This window comes from Seriola aureovittata, chromosome 22 (genome assembly GCF_021018895.1).
Source record: "Seriola aureovittata isolate HTS-2021-v1 ecotype China chromosome 22, ASM2101889v1, whole genome shotgun sequence".
Taxonomy (NCBI): Eukaryota; Metazoa; Chordata; class Actinopteri; order Carangiformes; family Carangidae; genus Seriola; species Seriola aureovittata.
Genome location: NC_079385.1, coordinates 8093054 through 8118472, shown reverse-complemented (window position 1 = coordinate 8118472; position 25419 = coordinate 8093054). Strand labels below are relative to the sequence as shown.

The following is a 25419-nucleotide window of genomic DNA, read 5'->3' as shown; positions in this document are numbered from 1 at the left end:
GCTCAGTATGATTTTTCTTTTTCTAGACCAATGTGCCCAGAATCATCCCCTCTCCTAGTTTCATTCTTTCTTTTCCTCATTCTCACCCCGTCTTCTACACCGAGTCCACACATTCAGCTGGTGCATCTATCCAGGCGAGTGCACCCAGCTGCACGGCAATTACAGGTGGGGCTTGGAACAGTACACAACAACGAGACGCATACATTATTAAATGAACCCATGTTCAGATGAAATTGCTAAGCCAGCCAATAAAGGTAAATTACCAACGACAAAACGCGACGGCAAGGAAGAGAGAGGGGCCTGCCCGAAATTGCATCGCATTAATGAACAACATCATTTCTGAAAATGGAGAGGAAACACGGAGTTGCACCTATCAGCACAAGACAGAGCGAGGGGCTGGGAAAGGAGGAGAGAGAGGGGGAGAGAGAGATGGAACACAACATTGACTACCTAATTATGCATTTTATCATTTCAGTCACAATAGAGTGCCTCCCTTCTTTAGTTGCCCAGTGTACTCGTGCAGCTGTTCCTCCGCTGCTTTAATGAGGAAGATCATCACAACCGTGTTATATTTACATCCACCGACCACCAAATTACTTCCTACTGCAGCATCACACACACACACACACACACACACACATGAAAAGATGCAACTTCCCAATCATGTCAAGGCCACACAGTAACAGTCCCCTCATTTTTAAGCAACTACATGTGTGGAATGTGTAAAAACAATGGAGTTGAGGCCACTTTTGTCCATCATCAAGTGCACTGAAAATTAGACAACATGAGCTTATGATACGAGGCAACGGGTAATTGCTTTTACTGTGTTGTAGCTAGTGTTTTGACACTGTAGGACTAAAGACTACAGTAGATCGCCCCCCCTTTACCCTCTTCTATTTAACTTTCCCTTAACGTCCCTTGCGCTCAAAGCCAGCACAGATCCCTGACTCCCGGCGGATATCATGTTGCCAGTCCATCACATTGTGGCCCTTACGTCCATTCATCCATCCGTCCATCCATCCGTCGTCCATCCATCGTAAAAAGTGGGGCCCTAACCATCGGATTCTTTTACATGAAAATAAAAAATAAAAGGAACTGTAATCACAAAGAAGAGATGAAAAGAAGATAAGTGGGAGCTGGAGAGTGGAGGAGATGTATACTGCAGGGCTGTGACACCCGTCATATGGAATCAGCACCTCGTGAGTAATGGGGGTTAAAAAGGGAAAGCGCTTCCTCTCTCAGTGCCAGATGGGCTCGTGCGCGTTGGATCGGAGCTGTGAGTGAGTGAATGAGCGAGCGAGCGAGTGAAAGAGTGAGTGAACGCTTTCAGCCCTTCCTTTTTCTGTCGACAGCACAAATCAAATGGCACGAGGACTCGGGAGATGATTGGCCCACCTCATCTAAGCTTCCATCAAGAACTGGCAATAAAAGCTGCTTCACAATCCAACATGTTGCAACCGAGGTTGTCACAGACTGACATTTAGACAAATACGGGGAATTACTGCAGAACAAGCTGTCTTTTTACATCTCGCATCTTGATGTTATTCAAGAGGGGAGATGAATTTATATCTGTGTATGGCGCTAAGAGATTGTAGTATTTTCTTGATGATGTCTCAAATGCTTGATTTCATTTTTTTTTCCTGAGGTGATTTCAAGGACATGATTGGAAAATGGCTGCATGTAGTCAGAAGTTTGGAAACTTAAAAATATGAAAAAGTAGCGCAGACATCAAATGGACAAACAGTGCATGCTTTGTGGAAAGATTTTGTGTTGCTAGGTTGTGCTATAAATTAAATCATTATTATTACTATTAATACATGAATATAACTTTATTTTTATCTATATATTTCTATATATAATTTTAAAGTCAATACTTTTTTAATTTATAGACTGTATTTTTAAACTATATATTTACTGTTTCATTATTTATTTGTGTTTGCTGTTTTACTGTCCAAGTTTCTTTTTTATCCATAAAGCCTTTGCTGCACAAAAAAGTGATTTTTCTTTTTGTCAGGTGATGGCCACTATGAGTAGCAAGAACAAAAAGAGGTGCTGGATCGTTATAGAAACAACAGACACCAAGACACAAGAACCTAAAGAAACCCACACTTATTTAATAGGACAGTCAAAGAAACAGACAACTTAGTACTGGCCACGCTGGTGGGTTAACAAGCAGTGCAAAAACACCTCCGCAACCGGTCACCAAGATTACAAAAGAAAAATCTGACAGATGTTACAGTTTCACCATTAAGCAATAACAAGGTTTCAGCAGTCGTGGAGACTACGGACTGACTTAAACTGTGGCCTGAGACCTGAGGGCCTCCGCAGGAGCAGTAATTATTAATTAACTGTTCATAGCCCGTAGCCTCGCAAAACAGACTTAGACCCTTGGACATGCGTTCACGGCAGTGAGGCGGAGAGGGTGTGAGCACGGACCATCAACCACGCCAGTGCCGGTGAGCAGACTTGGAGGACAGGCGGCGGGTGTTAATGGAGGTGCACTGTGGCGTGCGTGCTTCGCCGGCGTCCTCGCCGCCCTCAGCTGCTGACGGGGGTTTCACCACCGACCGGAGTGATGAAGATATAAAAAGACTCTGAGAAAATGAGGGGAAAATGGGGAGAAGCTGCTTTTATTTATTTATTCATATCTGCTGATTTATTTCGGCTGTGTGCTTTTATGTGTGCGCCGTATATGTAATGACTCCATTTATATGAGCACTTACACTTTTTTCCTCACATGTTATTATGTCCATGTGTCTGCTCTCAGAGGATGTAAAAGACAAGGCGGGAGTGAGTGACAGTTCAGCTGAGACGTATAAGCTCTTGAAGATTTATAAGGCCGAGCTGTGAGGATGACTCTGGTGGGCTTACCAAGTGATTGGTGTGCTGGCCTTGCTAACAATCCCGCTCTATGAGGAGCTCTGCAATACTTCAACACAAGGGTCTGATGGCTCATTTGAAAGCCAGACGCAGCACATGAAGTCAGTCTACCGAGCTAACATCCCTCTTCACGAACACTTAGCACAGAGTCGATTTTCAGATGAATGATTTGACATTCAATCAGCAAAGAATTCAGCAAGAATTACACAAAAATGTTTCTTTTCTTTTTTTTTTCCCCCTGCAGAACAAAATCAGCGGTGACTCACAGCTATTTAGGTAAAACCAACTTTCTGCATCAGAATACGAAATGAGTGAAAAGCCTCAGGTGAACGCAGGGAACGTTTTAAATGTGTCTGCTTTTCATTGTATCCACATGTGCTTATCAAGCACTTCTCCAGATAACTTTAGTGGCCTCTTTTCTCATTCGACCCGGATTAATTATAATAAAACACTGAGAGCAAGATGCTCAACAATAGGGCATCAATAAGCTCTGACGTTATCAACAACTCAGAACCTTGGAACACCTGGGTCCACTTCATCACCTCGTGCCTGTAGATTTATGAACGCAGAGTGCAACGGGCTCCGGGCAGAAGGGGATATGTGGGTAATGCAGCTTCATTAAGAGAGAGCATAACGGCTTGCCTGGACGCATTATGGCATCTGTATGAGCTCTATCATCTGGGATATTAAATATTTACAGTCAATGTATGCATATGGCATCAGTCCTGCACACACACACATCCAGTGGAGCTACTTACTCATCTTTGGCTGCATTAACATCCATCATTTTGGGGGGGGCACAGCAATCTGTTCTTGCAAAAATGATCGCGTGCATCAAAGTGCGACATGATGAAATGCTTTCACTCAGTTATCAGCCATTTAAAGTCTGGCAACAATTTTAAAGATTACACTCCCTTAATTCTATCTGTGCATGTCGATACAATATATGTGTGAGAAGGGAATTTCAAAATAAATGCAACCTCAGTTTGTTGCAGTGTCCGTGAAATGGATTTTGCTTATTGAGGAGTCCAGCAGGGAGGAGGCAAAAAAAAAAAAAAAAAAACCAACATAATGCGGGGTTAATGGATGGAAAACTTACTGTAACTATGGCACATAATGAAAGCCAGACCATGACACTTTGCATTATTTTTATGGTAATGCGCACCACTCGTCAGCTTTTTCACCCTTCGGGGAAAATACAAGCATTCTTTGTATTACTTTTCTGCTTGTCATCCTGCAAAACACAAACCGGCTCTCTATTTCTGAGTGTGTGTGTGTGTGTGTGTGTGTGTGTAAACCCACAAAGAAGCTGTGTTGATATCAGTCACTCTGGAGGGAGAGCTTCGCATTAATATTTCCAAAAAATTTCCGAGTACCCAAAAAAGGAAAAAGAGAGAGAGAGAGAGAGAAGAGAGAGAGAGAAGAATAAAAAACACACACAGATACTCCTAGTTTGGGGCTTTGGTTCTCATTCTGTATCAGAGCTTGTGAAAGCACTGGCTCGACAGTTGGAGCAAACCGCCTCGATCATGTTTAGGAAGCGTACAAGGACGGAGAGGAGAGCGGAAAAAGCTGCTTTTCTAACTTGCACTCAACACTTTTACTTCTCAATTGATTAACTAAACTAAACTAAACTAACAAAACTATTATTTTTCCTACAAATATTATTGAATATTCCTCCCACTGTATGTATTATGCTACAATTGACTTTGTTCAAATAAGATCTCCACCACTGCAAAATGGCCATAAACCTACTCTTACAAAGTAGCTAAACGATGCAACGTAACTGAAGTTGTTGGAGTAAAAATTGTAATCTTTAAATATCACTGTCTGGAAACTCTGTCGGACTTTTCTTCTCACCGCAGCACTGTATTATCAGACCTGAATCACAAAGTGAATATAAAATATATTTCCTCCCTCCAGAAGTTACCATCATTGGTGCTCAGCAGATATAAGTAATGTTTTTACTTTTTGCCTACAGTACAACCCTAAAATCGGCCTGTTGCAGCCATCTGAAATTACACTGTCTTGTTTTTTTTTGCCTACTATATCATATCATATCTTGTGTTTACTTTGTTTTCTGTTATTTCTTTCATGTTGTTTTCTTCTATCACCAAATAACTGTAGTTATTTCAAGAGAAGCTGTTTGAGAAAAGCTTTTTTTCCACATAAAAATCACAGGCAACACGATGCTGATGGATGATTTGCACCTCAGACAAAAAACACAAATACTGGCTCAATTTACAACAGGTTGATGCCAAAATGAAAAATCCACTATCTGGATCCAGTTGTACTTTTTACAAGTATTTACGATGTGGGAAAAACAAAACAAAAAAAAAAAACTAAAGAGATTTTAGAGAGCAAAACTGTCATACATATGATACTGAGATTATAAGGAAAGAAAGGAAGAAAAAAAAAAATTGCATTTTGTCAACAGCACCAGTGAATAAGGAGAGACAGGATGCATGAAAGACTGGGAGAGTTGCGAATCCTGGGTGCGTTCGGTATATATAAAAAGCGCCATGTGATTTGTGTCCCGCTCCAGTTTAGAGGCTACAGCCTCCAAACCAGCACACCCAAGGAGAAGCAACCCACCTCAGGCTGCGGTCCCCATCTGCCTGCCCCCCCACCCCCTCCCCCCTCCCCTCCCCCTGACAAGGCCACAGCCTGTGGTCATCAGTCTTCAGTCTGCATGTGTGTATGTGAAACGAGGAAGAACAAAAAAAAAAAAAAAAGGCCAAGAGAAAGAGAAAACAGAGAGAAGGTGCAACATTATAGATTCACCACCGGACCATCTTTGGCAGTGCCAATCCCTCTGGACAGAGCTGCAGTAGCGGCTAGGTTGCTAACTGGCTGCTGGAGCTGACATGACATGTTTCCCCAACAGTCCGCTGCCTCCTCCTTTCCTCCCTGGATCAAATCAAACCAGTGGGCTGATGCAGTATGATTGGAGCTCTGGAACTGTTTAATAGCCCAGAGACCGAGTCTGACGCATACTGTTGTCTCTATCACTGCCTGATTCACTGAAACAATTCCTCATTTGCAATCTGCCCAGGCATGTGCATCCAGTGGGATGAGAGTAAATCTTTATTGCTTTATAGATATGACAATATAAGTTAGCGGTGGTAGAAAAGTAATCAGATCCTTAATCAGATCCGCCATCAAAAAACGTAAACGTCCTGCATTCAAAAGCTTAAAAAAGCACTGACAGCTAAAGTTTTAAAGTATGAGTACTCAGAAAAATGCCTCCTTCTGTAGTGGTTGTACTACACATACATATACATTATATTGTAGTATTATTATTACAGATGCAGTAATGTAACAGGAGCATTTTCCTGGTTTAGCTGATTGTTGTAGTTGATATATTGTTTATAAAATACAGTTAATGGAAAAGAAAACAGTATCATGAAAACACTTCTGAAAGTAATTACATCCTAAACATTATTTTCTTCATTTTCATTCAACCCATTTTTATTTTTTAATGAATTTATTAAATAAAAAGAAATCCTGAGTCTGTAGCTTGAAAAAAAAGAAGGAATGAGGCAGGCTGCTGCACAAGAATGAAAAATGAAGCTGTTTAAGAAAAGGAAACTGCATTGAAAATAGGTTAGGCAATATAAACACATACAGGAAATAAGACTTTAAGGCAGCTGTAATTAATATTTTTATATCATAATAATGCATCACATGACCACGTGAAATGAATGCAGTAATGAGCCTGCGGAGAGCTATCACCTGAATCCGGTTGAGCATCAGTTTTAGCATCTTTCAGCTCATTGTTTTGGTTTTGCGGCCCACAGCTTTACCGCTTTGGTTCACTCTCACAGCTCTCAAAGCTCATGTTATACGATGTTATATATCATAATTGAGGAGCAGATCGTACGTTTTGTGTGAGAAATCTGAAAGATGAAAAGTAACTGGTGAACAAAGCCTTTGAAATGTTGCAAAGAAAACGTTTAGAACAGCATGAAAATGGATATCACGCAGATAGAATACTGATTCCCTCAGTTTATTTTATTTAAGTGCAGTACTTGAGTAAATGTACTGTCCACCGCTGTGTGTTAATGTATCATTCTGTCTCTTTTCGCACACACTCATTCCTTCACCATCAGTCAAAGTGTTATCTGCAGCCCTAAGCCTCTAAACTGGTCACCTATGAGGCTTTCATCAATATCAGCATCCCGGCAAAAGTAGACCAAACACAAACACATTCACCTCGGGCAGGGACCCCTCCCCCCTCCCCCGCAAAACCACCCACCCACCCCCGCTGAGCTGTCACAGCCATCGCAACATCCACAGTCACCCTCAGCTCCTCCACGTCTCTCTGGAGTTTCCCTCCCTTTCTGCAGCTCTGTCACTCTTTCCCCCGCTGCCAGGTAACTCTCTGCTTCTCTCTAATAGTCGCTCTCTGTCTCTCCCCCTCTCCTAATAAGAATCAATATCAGCTCTCTTAAAAGTCATCAAGCACAGAAGTAAAAGAGCTCGAGAGCATGAAATTGCAGATGGGCGAGGGTGTACTTATGCAGTCCTAGGCTGCGATATGGGCCTCAAATGGGTAGAGCCATCAAAGACATACAGTAGAGAGAGAGAGAGAAAGGCCTTAAGAGGGAGAGTGTGTGTGTGAAAGAAAGGGGGGGAAAAAAGCAAAGAGCAGAAGCGGAGAGGAAAAAATAATAAAGGAAGAAAGAGAAGGGGTCAGAGGGAGCATTTCAAGCTGCAGAGATGTAATTCTTTAAGGTTTTGTTTTCTTTCTTTTTTTTTTATTATTATTTCCAAACTTGTCTCCTTATGGACTCGAGCGTCAAACAGCGCGGCCGCCGAAAGCTTATCATGTCGATGGCTTATCTCCCATTTTCACCTCCTCAAAGCAATAAACACACACACAGGGACACTAGAAGATGGGAAATGCACAACAACAAAGAGTGGCTCTCCGGGATCAACGGCACTACAGCACTCGCTCTGTTTTCATTACCACATACTGCCCTGGAAGCCGGGTGAGACCGCTGATGGAGCTATGGATTATCCTGCATGCATGGGATGACCGATGTGAACAGAGAGTGAAGCATGAAGGACACAGATCGTGTCAGCCAAGGCAAAGGCATATTACAACAGAGAGCAGACCTCAAGGACTCGAGTAGATTAAAACTGATTGAAATCCCATTTGTGGCGTTTGGGGTCTTTTATGCCTGCTCTCTCTGTCTCTCTCACTCTCTCTCTTTCTGTCAGTGTCCCCAAAGTGACGGGAGCCTGAGTCTGAATAAACAAATAAGATTGCATTTGTGGAGACAAGCATCTCAGATTTGCATGGCAATAATATCAAGCTCTGGGATTTTGTGATATGAACGGCAATAAAGGTGTGTGTGTGTGTGTGTGTGTGTGTGTGTGTGTGTGTGAGTGCGTTTGTGTATGAGCTATGTGACAATATGGGAGGAAAGAGTAAAATTACAGTCAGACAGAAAATATGCACACACATCTATTAGACTCTAAAAACCAAAACAATCCCGACCCCTCCACCTTAATTACCTTAATTATCACCTTAATTAGGTTTTACTTATGTAATAGAGGCACTAAAGGCTAACAGTTTTATTATTGTACAGATATATTATTAACAGCTGTATTACTATATATTATTGGATTCTTATGTCTGATGCATTATCATAAAAGCTGCATTTTAATGCTTACTGCTCTTGGGTAGAATAACCCGTTGTATAAGAAGTTCACTTTCTTGAATGAAAGCTCTTTGCCTGCAAAGGAACAGGTAGCTGTTGAATAAATTTAGCGAAGGAGAAAGACTCCAGTACAAGTAGCTTAAGGTTGTATTAGAGTACAGTACTTGAGTAAATCTACTTAGTTAATTTGCATAACTGGTGTTTACACAGATAAAAACATTGTGTAGTATAGTTGTAGCTAGTTACTGGTATTTTGCCTACACTGATCTATTTCATGCCCCTCAATGAAGAGAGGGAAGAGACTCTTATTGACTCGAAGGAGGCACTGCCTACAAGACTAAAGTCAGAGACCAAACGTCTCCTTTATGCCATGAAAGATTTACATGAGTCACTGCAGCCTTATTCTGCCAGATGGACAGTGATGTGCATCTACATGTCTGATACTGCAATAGCTATACATACAGTGTATGATTAATACTGTATATGACTTTATTTGGCTTTTCCACTAGTATCCAAACCTGGACTGGAGGGATGACACACAGAGCCCTGCTCACAGTCACATCTCTATGATCTGCAGCGCAGCCACACACTGACCCGTAGGTCTTTTGATTGTCGGAGTAAACAGCAGCACCACTTCTGCTGCTAATACTCATATTTCAAAATAGGAAAATATATATTGTTGTATGTAAACCAAAACTGCATTTGAGTTACTTATTTCTCTAAAATGATTTCAAATGGAAAGAAAAAGGTTGTGCAATTTGTGGAAAGTGACTGGGCCTCCATTCACAAGGTTCTGATTTTATTCTGATTTATGTGAAATAGATTTTTGAAATTGGAAAAAAATCTTTTTTTAAAAAGTAAAAAAAAAAAAGAAAAAAAAGACCATCAGAATAAAGATCTTATGTATGATTCAAGGTCATCCTAACAAAGACTGTACTCACTTCCAGATTTTCAAGTACTGCTGCTTTTCTCTCGATTTCTCAATAAAGGATCAAAATACACGACTTTCATTACTTTTAAATGCAGTTTAAAAGCTTTCATCTTGCCAATCACCACTTTATACTTACACTTATAATGAAAAATGTCAAGTACTTTAAAATTGCTTTTGTGTATGAAATGTGCTCCACGAAAATAGTGCCTTTATTTGCCTTTATCCAAAGAAATACCAACTATATGAAATGATTTTCAGGGTTTTTTTGTTTTTTTTTTGGTGGTTGGTTGCACTGTGAACCTCTACAGCTGCCGTCCACCTGCACAGGTCTCTAAAAAGCTAGCTGATAAGCCTAAGCTCTCCTCAGAAAAAGAGAAGTATCTAGCCTACACAAAATGCCACGGTGCTCCACGGAGCCCACGTTGTGACAAATACCTCCTGATAGTATCTGGATACTGTGGATTTATGCAACATCTGTATGACTTATTCACCGGCAAAGGAGTCATGAGCAGAGACAGCAGTGACTGGAACGCTTGTGGTCGTGTCTACGAGATCAGATTTCTCTTTACAGGACTCAGACCAAGCACACAAATCTCAGTGTGAAGGAGTTTGGTTGAAGGAAAAAAAAAAAGAAAAAAAGAAAGTGGATAAAAGGTCAAATCTGTAATGTTCAGCTCCATCTGCCACACAAACTGGCGCAACCCTCCGTCCACTCACACTCGGTGCAAAGCCTTCACCTCATATGATCAGCAGGTAAAACCAGTCAAACAGAGCACTGAGGATGGGCACCACCTCCAATCAGAGACACAACTGTGAAGGCACAGTTGTATCACAGAGAAAAACAAGACATCCACGTCTTCAGGTGCAGTTCACCGCGGGTCTTTCCCAGCAAAACAGAGCTGTTTATTCTGCCTTCACCTGCCCACATAACCTCCCCTCCCCTCCCCTCCCAGGGCTAGAGGCCACATCATGTGAGAGAGACTCAGTGACAGGCACCCTGAGAGGCTGCGGGCCCGCTATGAAGATGTCAGACAAAGATAAGAAATTCTTAAAAGCTGTCATGAGGGTAAGATGGTGACCAGAGGAACGTCTCAGAAAAGTTCAAGCTTCTTCCCATTACACAGATGTATGTGAGGATGTCATAGCAACAACTAATGAGCCTCTTCCTCTGCGCTGTACACAAAAAGTCTGTCTTTTCTCTTAGATAATTAGCCACTGCCCAGTGAAAAAACATGTATCTTCAAATTTGGCAACTCTCAATTTTTCCTTTATGGGTTGTAAAATATCACCCACCTCTTAAGAGTCATAAACCATTTAAAACCCCATTAACATATTAGTAAAAAGGCCTATTAATGCTGGAAACGCTGTTTTTGTTTTATGAAAAGCTGACATTTTGGAAATACATATTTACAAATTTACATTTTATACAGTGAAACTGATCTTTGCACACATGTACTGTATTTAGACAGGTGCATAGGGGAATACATGATGTATCCAAGTAACAAAAATAAATGTACTCATGTTCCCATAATAATTTTACTTCCTTCTTAACCAAAATTTTAATAAAGTTATTCAAATTTATCATAATTAACTACTGGCAGTGTGCAGGGGCTGATATTTGCTTCTTACAATGACTCAAAGAAATAGATTAAAATATTTTTTCAATCCCTTTTTCAGAAAATGTGGGATTTTTTATTTTTTGCTGAAAAAAAGACTTAAATTGCTTGTCAATCAATTTGCAGTTAATTTTCTGTTAATCACTTCACTGAATAATCGACTAATTGATTTAGCTCTAACAGCGATAATGATAACACAAAAGCAGTCTAACTCCACTGAAACAGACACTGTTCCACAAACAGTGTCTACTCCATGAAATATAAGCCCATCTGTTGGTGGGGGACTTAGAACCCCCCCTGCAGCCACTTTTTTAAAATGATTCAACTGTAAATTGGTTTGGCGCAGGCTTTGCGAACATCACAAAGACAGCCCCGTGATCCACTTTGCTCCACACTGTAGGTTTATCCACCTTAAGCCCCTACTTAAAAACAGCCAAACCCTAACTGCCCTGAGACTGATGACGTGATTCAGCATTTTGATTTGGCAGAATTCACTTCATTTTGCCTTGCGTGCTTCAACAGCAACATGATTCAAAGCAAGTCGAACATGCCTTAGGAAAAAAACATGCTTACGTTTGATTAAAAGCAAGCTTTTGCTCAAATATAAGCTGGGATCTCCCTGCCCCTGCCCCTGCCCCTCCTCCTCCTCCTCCTCCTCCTCCTCTTACCGTCCACACAGGCGGGCCTGGCTCTTGTAGTTCCAGCGATCTGGCCCTTCTTACAGGCGCAGCGGGCCGTCTGCCTGGCGATGGTCCGCCGTGGTTGGCTGCTGTCCCTGTCCAGCGTCACAATCTCACATGTTCCCGCTGCCAGCTGGCCTGGAAATGACATTGCACCACAGGATGCGAGGTCAGAGAGATGAAATCATAAACAGGGCAAAATAAACTCGTCTGTCTCTTCTGAGAAATTTGTATTCTGTAACATGTTGCTGTTATTTTTTCAAAATCTTTTGTAGCTCAGTTGGCACAGCACTAACATTACCAAGTTCTAAGGAGTGGGCCTCACAGCAGCGCCTGACACAAGTGCATGTACTGTATTAGTGCATGTATTTATCTACAGCAAGACTTTCTGCATACAAAAATACTTAACAAGAACATTTAATCTCATTTCATAGCCTGACTGATATTTGATTTTTGATTGGGGCTAAGTTTAAATATCTAGTAACAATATATCAACTAATTTGTTAAAACATAATCATATAAAATAAACACCAATCTTGATATGGACCTGTGAAATTTTTTTCTTTTAATGAATTGTGACCAACATACATATGATGCAAGACATCTTACAGTGTCACAATCAACTCAAGTGACACTAAATGATCTCAAATTAAGTGTGGCATTTCTCTTCTGCAATTCAATATTACCATCAGGCGACATATCCACTGATCCATCTGTAATAAGTTAATGTTGGCTCATACATTGACCCGCCAAATTTATTAGCTTTATCGACTTAGTAAAGTTAGTTAACTACTTTGCAACCATTAGCAACAAGCTAGTTAGCTACAACAGTCACCAGAGAAAGTGAAGACATAAGAGCAAAACCCAGCAAAAAAAGTGAAAGGGGATATGTGTTTTTCAAAAGCTACACAGTGTGACTTCAATGACCCGGCTTAACTCATGAAAGGCATAGACAACCCAGTGTAATTTGACTTTTTTTTTTTTTTTTAAGTGTTTTTGTTTAACTAACTTTAACCACGTTGGATATACAGTGAAGCCATTTTTGAATCTGTCATTTTTATGTCAGGAGGCATGTGGTTTCACAAACCCAGGATCTTTAACCCCGAACAGCTCCAGTGGAGCTGCTCAGGAGCCGACGCAGGAATACTGCTGCGGTTCTGAGCAGCTCACAGATGTGACTGCATGTGTGAAGGGACTTTAAAAGACAATGGTGGAAAAATTACTTTTAGATTTCAGCTACCAAAAGACTACCCACAAGCTATTTCCCATTAAGGGCCACATCCTATCAGCCCACCTCTTTGAAGGTAATGTACCCATTAGCCACAAATGAAACGCATGAATACTGATGAACTTTGTAATTGCTGCCAAGGCACCCCCCACCCCCCCACCATCTTACACACACACATCCTCCATGTATTCAATCAGGTGACCTTTGGCCTTGTAGCCGGGCCCTTGCTGCTTGCAAATTAACCTTTGTCTGTGTGTGGAGGCCCTCGGGTGCCATCCTGGAGAGGCTTATCAGGATCTAATTGTGATTGGCAAGAGGATGGAAGGTGTGATTAAATCTGGACTTGAGTCCCGAACACTTGGGTAGCTGGCTTAATGAACTGAGCTGCGAGGGGTCACACCTGGGGTAATGGGGATCTATCAGGATTCATCCACACACTGGTACCTGTGGTGGCCATGGCCATAGATGGAGAAAATGCCAGCATGTAGCTATTTTAATGGCATGTCTGTATATGTATAGAAACCCTCCTTTACCATAATGAATCTAATATAAGCTGTAGGCTAGTCATTCATTTTTTTTTTGTTACATTTCTGCATTGAAAAACATACAAACGCTGCAATGTAATACCACCACAATAACATATAACTTCCATACAGTAGCGTGTTAACAAACATAACATGACAATATGAACAATAAGACTTCAGCTCCAGTTTCTATGGAAATAAAAAAATGAAGAAAAGATGCCACCCCTGGGGCCAGAAGTTCATGGTCACATTTGTGACGTCGAAAAGCAGCTATTCAACTTAAATATTCCATAACAAGCTCAATTATGAATCTTCCCATTCAACAAAATCTCTTTCTTAGCAGCCATAATGTAAACTCCCAGCTTTTAAAAGCTTTGTACGTGCGGGTACAGAGAGAAATGTCATCTCATTCTGCTGTTACAGTTGGAATAACAAGTAACTAGAACTTGTACTCTTAACAACCAATAACATTTCTCTTTTATTGATGCTTCTAATCCACCCCCATTACTTTCCCACACAATGACTTATTTCCAGACACACGCACTCGGACACTTACTGAACTTACATAAAAATGCATGCACATCATTAGAAAACCAACTGCAAAATAGCCGTCCTGCGAGAACCACGCATCACCAAGCTGTCTGAAAATCAGCCTCGTTTTCAACTTCCTGACAATTTCTGTTAGGATGTGTGGAAATTTTCGCAATCCATAAACAAAACACTTCTAAAACTATCTAAATAAACAAAACAAAATGTGAGATACAGTTTTTTCTTATCAAGCTTGTCACTGTTTTCTTTACTGTTCTTTTTTTTCTTCTTCTTCCTCTTCTTCTTTTTTTTGTCACATCTTGTACATTTTCTGCTTTTTGTGAAGTCTTTTTTTCAAGGTACGTGAAAGCAAAAATAGTTTGTGAATTTACGAGTAAACACCATGACACATGTTAATTCAACCAAAGATGTGTTCTCAGTGTTGGAGAGTGTGTAGTATCTGGTTTGTATCTATTAGAATTTCTATTTTATTTCTAATCTATTCAAATACAACGTCTACAACGACGATAGGAGGAGTGATTACAGATTTGCAGCAGTGGATGCCTTTGCTCAAAATGCATGCCAACGAAATCCATTCTGTTATGTCTCTTGCACTTGAGAGATCAAGACCAAACCCCCACCTCCTCCACCCCCTTCTCCTGCTCTCCTCCTCTTCCTCTGCCTTCCTTTCTTCCTTTATATTGCTTGCTCTTTTCTCCTTCATGCCTCCTCACTTAACTTCCTCCTCCCTCTTGCAACTCTTCTGTCTTCTCTGGGTGATGCCGGATAATGACTTGTCATGTAAGCCCCAGTGTGTGTGTGTGTGTGTGTGTGTGTGTGTGTGTGTGTGTGTGTGTGTGTGTGTGTGTGTGTGTATGCGTTTACTTCCTGCATCCTACCCCACCCACCATCTCTGCAGATCTTCTACTGAGTGCCTGCTTCCTGCTTCCTCTCTTTGTCAGTTCCCTCTTCTTTGGAGCGCTTCCATTGTGAGAAGCTGAAAAGACTGTTTGGATGTCTCAGGTAATCGCTTGGATGGCTGTGGCGCTGACGTACCACGTGTGAAGTCAACAAGCTCAAAGACTTGGGCTGATTTGATGTTGCCATTCTTGAGTCGATGGAGCTCATTAATTGCCTACATTTCATCAAACGCCGGCCTTGTTTTTACTGTCACAGCTGTAGCTGCTGGGAAATAGAATCATTTTCATGCTGTTGTCTTTCAATGTATATTCTCTAATACAGCTGCACTAACTTCATGGGGTTCGTAAAGAATCTTTTAATTTTAAACCTAGTATAAAAATAAAACAGTTTTGTTCTGCTTCATAAAATATTTCAGTAGCACTTATTTGCTGGCAGTGGGTATATAGGTTAACATTAAAGATAGGATTATGAAAAATGTAAGTTAAATTTAAGTGTTTCAGCAGGTGGTATCCATGATAATGAGGACCATATAGGCTAATTTATTCTTTATTCTGCCTCTGCTGTTAATTACCGTATCTGCAAAATGGCTTTGATTACTGGAGTTTATACACATGGCTAACCATATTTACTTGATTTAATGATACTTACAGTATCAAGGCTGAAATCATTCCAATTTCAGTTTTAACCTACCAACATTGAGCCCAAGGAAGTGATGTTTGTTCTTGAGCAAGAATACTTCATAAAGTTTGGTCCAAGTCATGATTATTCAATAAGACTAAGCATAGCTATGCTAACAGCTCTGTGAAGCTTGCGCTTCACAATGTTTTGAGCTAAATGCTAACGTAAGCATGCTAGCATGCTCATAATGACAATGCTGAAATGCTGATGTTTACACCGTCTTAATTTTAGTGTTGGCATACTAATATTAGCCAATTAGCTCTAAAGCTGATGCAAATGTCTTTGTTTTTGCAAGAATTTGGTCATAAATCAATATACTGCACAATGTAGTTGTGACCTAATGATAGTGGTGGATGAAAGGTGAAGCGATTGTGGAAGTTAGTAAAAATCATCCCAAGAGGAACATGAATTTCAATACCAAATTTTTATGGCAATGACGCAATAGCTTCACTGAAGACCACAAATATCAACCTGATGGTGGAACCAGATGAAAAGTCATAGAATCCCCAAAGTCATCAAGATGGACCCTCAGGTTACCAGGACTGTTGGCACAAAGGTTTGGTGCCAAATCATCCAATAGATGTTAGCATATTTCACCAGATAAGTGAAAACTTTGACCTGCTGGTGGTACTAGATGAAAAATCAGGGGATCATAGACGTCTTCTGGGGGCCATAAATGTCCATGTTTCATGAATTTCCCCTAGGGGATAAATAAAATATCTATCTATCTATCTATCTATCTATCTATCTATCTATCTATCTATCTATCTATCATACCAAATTTCACTGTACTCCATCCAACAGTTGTCAAGAAATTTCACTAAAAGAAAAAAGTGTCATTGTATAAGGTTGTCATGGTTGAGGAAAGGTTAGAGGAAAAGTCAGCTGATCATCGAAGTAATTAAGACTCATCCCCTGGGGACCATGAATGTGATCCGTCCTGTAATTTTTTGAACTGACATTGCTAATCCTTGAGCCACACCACTCTGGGCTAAAAGCTATGACCCAGAGTAATAAATCTGTTTAGTCTTTGACTTGTTATTCAAGTTCCCTGCACAAGACTTTTGTGTGTATCAAATATTTGTTGTGTGAACTTCAAGTATACGAGTTGATAGAGGCCACGGAGAATTGCAAAAGAGAATTTGCGTTTTAGTTGTTTTCAGCTGCAAGCGTTCTAGGTGTTTGCAATCTTTCCAAATAATGTGTGAGAGAACTTGAGGACGAGCTGGTCTCAGTCCTCCAATAAAGCAGCAGTCAACTTCATTCCTTCTTTTCTAAAACAAACTGCTCCAAGCATCCCTGTGGCTCAGCCGCCAGAGCGCAGTGCCAGGATTACCACATACATTGCCATTCTTAAACACAGAAAAACTAAGAGGAAAAAAAAAATATCAAGAACTGAAACAAAACCTCCCCAATACGAGAAAGTATTCCTCTTTCTACTGGCCTGGAGGGATCTGCAGAAAAAGGTTAGAAAATATTACAGGATTCACAGCTCAAGCAAGGCGGTTTCCAAAAAGCATGACTACACATTTGGTCCAGAAAACTTCAGTACTTTCGCATAGCATCTTTCATTAACAACTTTTACACAAGCAAAGATGCAAGATGCAGTCCAGTCTCAACACAGTCATCCTGTGAAAAAAAATTGGACTGCGAAGAAAGGAAACAATAATCCTGTTTCCTGGAATAGCCTCGTTGAATAGTGGGAAAAATCTAAAACTGGCGAGTGTTCTCAGAAAGGAACCCAAAGCTGGTACCAGTAGTGCTATGATTTATCACCACCCTTATCAGCTTCTGTTGCTGAGCAGTTGTCAGCTTGGCCAGCCAAATGGCTGATTAAAATGTATGTGTGGCCACCCTAGAGTGAAATGAAAGCTCTGACTGTGGCAGAAGATGGATTCATATGGCAGAGCGTATGGCTTAATACAACGTAATGTTATTGACATGCTCCTTTGCTTTATTATTTCTCCTCCCGCTCCTCGGCACATTACAACTGCTCTGCCATACACAGCCGTTTGACAAATGTCCAGCAGAGCTACAACGCGGGGAAACATGGTATTTTATTTTTTCCCCCTCTTCTCATTATATCTTTTGCCCACATGTCTGTCTGTGTTTTCTTTATTCTCTTTTTTTTACCAAGAGGCTCTTTTACATTCATATTTGAAAATTATTCAAATATGAATGTGTTTTTGCTGCTCAAGAGATCCAAATACAACTAAGAGCTGCTTCTTTCAGTCTCAATCCGCTGAATCAAATGCTTAGATATTTATAAAATGTGTGGTTTAGGCTTGGTAGGAGGGGTAGGTATAGTTCTTTTTTGTCCTTTGAAAATCTGCAGAGGGCTGGAAACACGCTGGGATTCCATACTGCGCTGCACAAGAAACAGCTTTTTTCCAAAAGCATTTCTGAGTGTCCTTCTGAATCTGACACAAAAATGCAGTCTGTCATGAAATTTACCAAAGACACTCAAGTGCAGTCCAACAGTATGAGTTTATAATTAGTCCTCATTCTTGTGGCAGTATGCATATGAAAGCTGAGGGCTCCCATCCAAAGAAATAGCGAAGAAATGTTTGCTAATGGTAAATCAACACCACATCTCACAGGTCCTGAGCAATAAATTAAATGTATTTTACTCTGAGTGAAAGCAATGTACTCGCTTTCAGTTGATACTGGCTATGTAATCACAACACCATTACATTATATAATAAAAAGGGGTGGAACACAAAACTACCATCTTTATCTGAATCTGCTCATATCACAATTAATATCTGTAATCAGATTGATGTCAGAACTGGATGTGGCTTACATCTGAAGTTATTAGCAATCATCTAAACTGCTTCATTAAGTTGTTTTCTCCTGACATTTCCTCACACATAATAAGATTCATAACATAAAATGAATAAAACATAATTTGCATAATAAATAATTAATAGATAAATCATTTCCAGATTAAAGTAAAGAGACTATAAAATCTGAGAAGCTCCTGGCCATTTTGCAGGCGTTTTTTCAGGCGGTCCCTGACTTCAGCTCATCATCACTCAATATCTATCTGACGATGAGGTAAAATAACACCAGTGGTACATCAGTCAGGCTTTATCCTTCACTGCACATGAATCTTGGAGTATCGAACTTCTTCATCTATCTATCTGCACACCGTGTTTCTTTGTCAATTTGTTTACATTCTGCATTATGTTGCTTAGATGACTACAGTTTGTTGTCAGGGCCAAATAGACGACAGTCACCTGGATTACTTTGATACTGGGAAAAAAAACAAAACTTTGAATCTGAAGATTATCAGACAAGATCTGATGTTATTTCTTATATGATTCCTGAAATGATTTTTGGATGTTTGACCATCTGAAACATCTAAGATCCTGGTACCACTGAAAGGAGTGTGTATGTAAGATGTTTGTGTTTGATTTGACTGAATGATGATACTGAGCAGTGCTACCAGATTTGACAAAAAAAAAGTAGCCTAGTCAGAGCCAGAATCGATCATCATAAACATTTTCAATTTTCCTATGTGAGTTTCCCATTATGGAAAAATGTGTCCAGACTTTTGGATAATGTTACATTAACCTTCACTTCTATGAACAGATATAAATTTTTGCAAGTTGCCATGGATTCAGTCAGTTGCGAGCTACAATTTAAGCCCCCCCCCCCCTTTTTTTTTTTAACCTGTATTTGTTTACACATACTGAAGAAAACTTAGACACGTGATGATCCTCAGACAAGCTGTGGAGCACAAGGAGTGAAGACAATGATGTCTTCAGGAAGTGTAAGTCACACTGAATCTAAAATATGTACATCATGTCTGTATATTCAGATGTAATGGCTCCAACTTTTGACACAAATTGCAACAATGGGGCGCTGACGGTTTTAAAGTAGGATTTGCAAAACTCTAGAACATAGCCTAACTTTCTGTAGATGAAAATCACCCTAATGGTACAAACAGTATCCCAAATCATGACAACCTGTCAAAATAAATACACACCAGCCCAATTAAAGGACAAGCAGGTGTGGGAAAACCTCACCCAGTCTGGCAACAACAACTCTGAGAGGTTGTGATGTGGCAAATCGTGGGTGATACTGTAGGTCAGTGGAGCGAGGGTCGACGAGTAACATTTGGATACTGCCCGTACCAGGGTGCATCAGTTCGTATCGTATCGATGAGAGTGTACGGATGGAGGTGGGCTTTTTATTGCTTATGTTATGTTTTTATGACTCTATTATGTTCATTTCTAAAAGGATTTCACAGGGAGCTGGTGGTGGACAAACCAGCCTGTAGGAGTCATTTTGCTCCTTGCACTCAGACGGACCACTGTGGTTTGAGCCATACAAGCGACTGACTTCGGCATCCTTAGAGCGCTGCGATCTTGCTAGCAGGGCTAAAAATATGCTGTGTAAGGTGAGGAACCTTAAGCGCTGAAAAATAACATATTGATTTGTGTATTAGGCAAACATTGTTGTCATGGTGTCTCAGAGGAGCTGAGTGACTTGTGTGTGTGTTTGGCTTTGAGGCAATATGAATTACAAGGATGCCAACACACAGACATGCTCTTTTCTAAACATCAAAACGATGCGTGTAATGGACAAAGCCTTGCTAACAAAAACATTTCTTTACCACATATTCTCCACTTAACCCAGAAACACTACATGGCAGCTTGATGTAGCTGGAAACTAGCATCACATCTGTTCTGCTGGAGAGGACAGAGTGTGTGTGTGTGTGTGTGTGTGTGTGTGTGTGTGTGTAAAACCTACAAGTTAGGCATTGCCAGACTAAAATGCTATATCACTCCAGCATGCTACAGCTGTTCGAAATGAGAGAGAAGAGTCCGGCGCCAAGACTGCAAGTCTGAAATCCCATTTTGGATCCAAACGCTGCATTAGTAGAACCTTGATGTCATCCCTCTACCCTGAGGCCTGGTGGGCTAGTTTTTAAATGAATCCTTTTAACAAGCCTAATCAGAGGCTGGAAGAGCCAACTGAACAGCATGTGGTGTAACGGGATGGAGAGCGGAGCAGACAAAATGACTGCTTTAGGGAAAAGAGCAGTCTGATGGTGTATGGCCTAAATGAAATCTCCACTACAACCTGCACTTGAGAGTCAGGTACAAAAACAATGAACCCAGCTATTTACTTTGACTTCATTTTATTTGGAGTCTGGACTTTGACAATCATGGGAAAACTAATTTTCAAAAGTGTGAAAAATAATGTTCCCGTTCAGAGCAATGTAGTCGAATGAACAGGTATGATCTGAAGAAACTCTGATGAACGATTACCAGTGATTACAGCAGTTGAATGAATTATATGGAGGAGCAGGAGGGTCAAATATTTCCTGCAACATCCATTTCTATCTTTGAAGGGTGAGTCCAATGCTTTCCCTCCTCCTTTGTTTTTTTTTTTTAGATGAGAAGATTGACACCACTCTCGCATCAGTGCAGAGCTAGCAGGTTCTTAGCTTAACTTAGCTAGCAGACAACAGCTAGCCTCAGTCTGTGAGAAAAAAAGACAAAAAATGACAATATATTAATTAGTGAGACTAAGAGGTGGTGGAAAGTCGCTTTTGTTACTTTCAAACAGAGCCAGAGTAGTTGTTCCCTCTGTTTCCAGTCTTTATGCTAAGCTATCCAGCTGCTGGCTTCCAGCTTCTAGTGAGATAGTGGTATCAATCTTCTCATTTATAGAATTTGCATACTTCCAAAGTGTCAAATTATTCCTTTAAAACATTAAATGACTTCCTGCTTCTGGGAGGCTGCAAAAATATCTTTACTCTTTGAATCGCATTGGTGCTTAAATTTAAACAAAGCCAATATCTAGACTGGAAAAAATATGATTAAATGAAAAAAAAAACCTACAGCTAATGTTCCACCATTTTTTAAGAAGCAGTAGATTGCTGTTAGAAAGAACGAAACTCTCCTAAAACTGCCTTGACTTATGGCAGACATTCATTTTCTGCCCTAACACTGATAGAGTGACCAAAAACTCATCATGAAGCTAGGCTTGAAATTATTAATACCCTGCCTATACTTCCATGAGTCAGAAAGTTCTGGAGACAATTCTCATTGGGAGCACTCTCTCATCATGACGAGGGAGAGCAAGAGAACTGTGGTCTGGCTGATCTATTTTGGGTGAAGCAAGCTTGTCTGAGCGCTTCGCTTGCTTTGTGGAGCCACTTTGAAAAGTGATTTGATTTTTTTTTTCTGCCCCTTTTTTTCCCCCACTAAAATGCTTGGGCAAGCAGCAAGCACACAGAAGCACTGACACACACTAAAACATAAACACACGCATTTATGGGAGAATATAAGCAAAAATGTAGCATTTAAATGCCAAATATAACCACAAGACAGCTCAGCTTCTCTCCCTCTGTCTCATACATGCACACACACACACACACATACTCACAACCATTAGCTAAATGAATGTTGCCATGCAACCACAGCTACAACTAAACTTATGAAAGCTGCCACCTACTTCCTTCATTAAAAAAATATCTGCTCCCAGCATGTTCTCACAAGTTCAATTTCAAACCACAAGACAATAAGTACACAAGTTGGTACATGACTTCTTTATTACAGCTATGCCTTGCGTTTAATGCTGATTGGAAAATATTAGCATGCTAACAAAAGATGGTGAACATGGTAAACACAAAACCTGCCACATTAGCATTTAGTACAGAGCTAGCATGAATGTAGACTCGTGGGAAAACTACTTTCTGTCATTATAAAATGGAAGTGGCTGGATGAACGAGTAATTAATACATTGTGGCCCCAAAATGATCAGTTGATTGACAAAAGAAATTATCAACAAGATTTTTGATTATTACTGAATAGCTTAATTAAATTATATTAAACACTTTATCAAGCAAAAATACCAGTTTGTTGGTCAAAGGTTCTTAAATGTGAGGATAACAGCAATGATTGGTCAATTGATTAATTGACTGGCAGAAAATTCTGATGCCAAATGCCAAAAATGTAATAGAAAATTGATAGTAAGTACAATATATTTATTAATCAAGAATATTATCACTAGTCTAATTAATAATAAAAAAAAAAAATGTAGTTCCAGCCCTGGTGAGGATTTGCTGTATCTCTGTTTTATAATCATTCAAAATCCTAAATTCTTTGGTTTTTGACTGTTGTTTGGACCACACAGTAATTTGATGTCATTACCATGGACATCAACTCATCAATAAACATTTTCTGACATTTCACAGACTAAATATTCAATTGATTAATAGCAAAAATAATCAATACATTAATTGATAACAGCGGCCTTAGATGGTAGACCTCACTATCTTACTGAGGCCCTAGCATGCTAATACGTCTGTGAAGCTGCATTCAGAATACAGAGGCTTTGAGACACATTCTTATTAACCTAATGCTTGTTTTTTTTTTTTGTTGCATTGACACGTATTTAAATAAATTCAACTCAGTTCCTGTGTAGCTCAATAGGGTTTTCATAATGAAGCAAGGGCCTCCTTTTTCCTGCTGTGACCTTGTGTAAAGCACGAAAAGAATGGTGTTTTCCCATGAGATGCCCTCTTTTCCCCAGCGTTAGTGTTTTAGAATAATGAACTCTGCTTAATAACAGGGTGCTGGCATGAAACAATGACTGATCATCAATTAAAACGGTTGGAGAAAAGGGAAAACAAATGACCCCGGTAACCCTTGGTAACACAGGAAAGCTTATGTGCATATACACACTCACACAACAGTGCCACTTCACTACTGCAATTAAGCACATTTTCCACCCCCAGAGAATACATCACTGCAGGGCAATGATGATAAGGTAAAGTCCCTTAAATGTTGCTATGATTTCACAAACTAAAGACCCCTGGGTGAACATGTGAAAGTCCAATCATTCCTCTATTCCAGCACCCTTGGGGGGGACAGACGCAAGGTATGTCAGACAGTTAGGCTCCTGATCAGGCCTGAGTGGGCTCCAATGTGTGCAAATCTATAATAAAGCATCCGAAAGTGTGTGTGCGTGTGGTTGTGTGTGAACACAATTGTGTGTACTGTATGCATGGATTCTTGCATGTAGATGCAGGAGATAGCAAGCTTAACTGCAGTTGTGTTTTACTTTTAAAACTTACTTTCTTTGTATTCAAGCTTTATTTTTGCTTTTTCTCCGTCTTCCACTTCTACTAGCAGACACACAGGCACTCAGCAGGGGGCGGGACATTCACAAAGTCTTTATCCCTACCTCAAGAAGATCATTGTTGTGGGGATATTTTGGATTTTGTGAGGACGACTGACATGTTTTCCAAACATGACGTGCAGAAAAATGTGGAGCTGCAGAGATGGCCAGGAGGAAACACCACTAACCTCCTAAGTCAAAGTCGCGGTCACCAACATAGAAAGAGTAATGGATTTATGTTTCTGCATCAGGGTGTCACAGAAGCTCTGTAGCCCTGCCGGAGGCACAGTCAGAGCTGTGCAACTCTTCAAAAATGCTCGGGGCTACTAGTACAATATGGAAACCGCAAGAAGCGTGACTGGTCAACTTGAGCTACTTTTTATTTGCTCTTATATGTTTCTCATGTCGGCAGACACTGTAGGTGGTGAAGAAAAAATAGAACAACTTGAGGAAAGGTTTGGTAATGATCTTGCAAACACTCTACCTCTCAGCGATCATCACCCTCAATCAATATGTGAAAGGAATACAAACATGATTATCTCAGGTATGTAATGAATGCATGACATGGCCTGACACTATATGACACCAGGGTATGAGACCCCAAATTGAGATTAATCTGTTCATGTTTCCCAGGAAAAATACATTCAGTACCCCAGGATTTTTAACATATGTTTGCTTGTGAGAGCCTGTGTGTTCATATACTGAGGAATATTGTATGTGCTAAAACAATGATACCTTCTGTGCACCTAATTAACAATACAACCATAAATGCCATAGTGCCATAAATGAACTAATAGAATAGTTGTAGCCCATAGTCATTTCTTTCAATTACATTCCATGTTAAAATGGGAGTTTACAGTTTGGCTGTGTGGCAAAATATGTTTCCATTAAGTGAATGGACTAAAGGGCAAACAATGGAAACGTAAACCATGTAGTAGGCTCGATTGCAGAACAGCATTCAACAAGTGAAGTATGCAGTGCAACAAGTGCAGACGTCTGCCCTAAAGTTACTCTAAACTATCCATGAACAATGCTCCAGTTCCTCTTGTCACCAAAATAAAATGCTGAACATAGAAGCACGCGATAGATATTCCCAGCTGTTACTGCAGCAAAAACCTTAAATCAGCACGACAAAGACAGTCAGATTCTCCCACATATGCAAAACTGAGGATATAATAAAAAACAGAGGGTCAAACAATGTTTTTTTTCCATCTCAAAGAGTGTACTTTTACTCTATTACCACATAATCAAACTAATATGAAAGAATAATTCAGAAAACTAATTTAAAAATTATTTTTGATTAATTAACCGCAGTCGTGTTTTCAAAATCGAACCTCATATATGCAGAGAAATCCCACAAAAACAGATAAATAGTATACTCCATATTACAGAAAGTAATGATTTGAAAATCAAGGGAAACCTTCAATCCTACATGAATCATCCACCTAGTGTTGCAGAAATGTTGCAACATTCAATAGGTGAACGCTGAACTAACGTTTAGACTCCTACGCAACAACCATCTATATTTGCAGCACAAGGACACCTCCACCTCCACAGAGATGCATAAATCTGACTGAAGGTGTAGTTTGATAAGTAACTGTGACATTAACCAGGCTGGTCACATA

The 25419-nt window shown here is 40.1% G+C and overlaps 1 protein-coding gene across 4 annotated transcripts in view; it reads right to left on the bottom strand.

The window, feature by feature from the left end:
* The window catches only part of tafa5a (TAFA chemokine like family member 5a), a 140220-nt gene that overhangs the window by 43874 nt on the left and 70927 nt on the right, over window positions 1-25419 (bottom strand). For all 4 annotated transcript variants that reach the window (XR_008826401.1, XR_008826402.1, XM_056367056.1 and 1 more), the window contains exon 2: window positions 11765-11914. Coding sequence is in view for 2 of the 4 variants with exons in the window: in XM_056367056.1 (XP_056223031.1) it covers window positions 11765-11914 (150 nt within the window). In the remaining 2 variants the exon portion in view is untranslated. The remainder of the gene's footprint in view (window positions 1-11764; window positions 11915-25419) is intronic.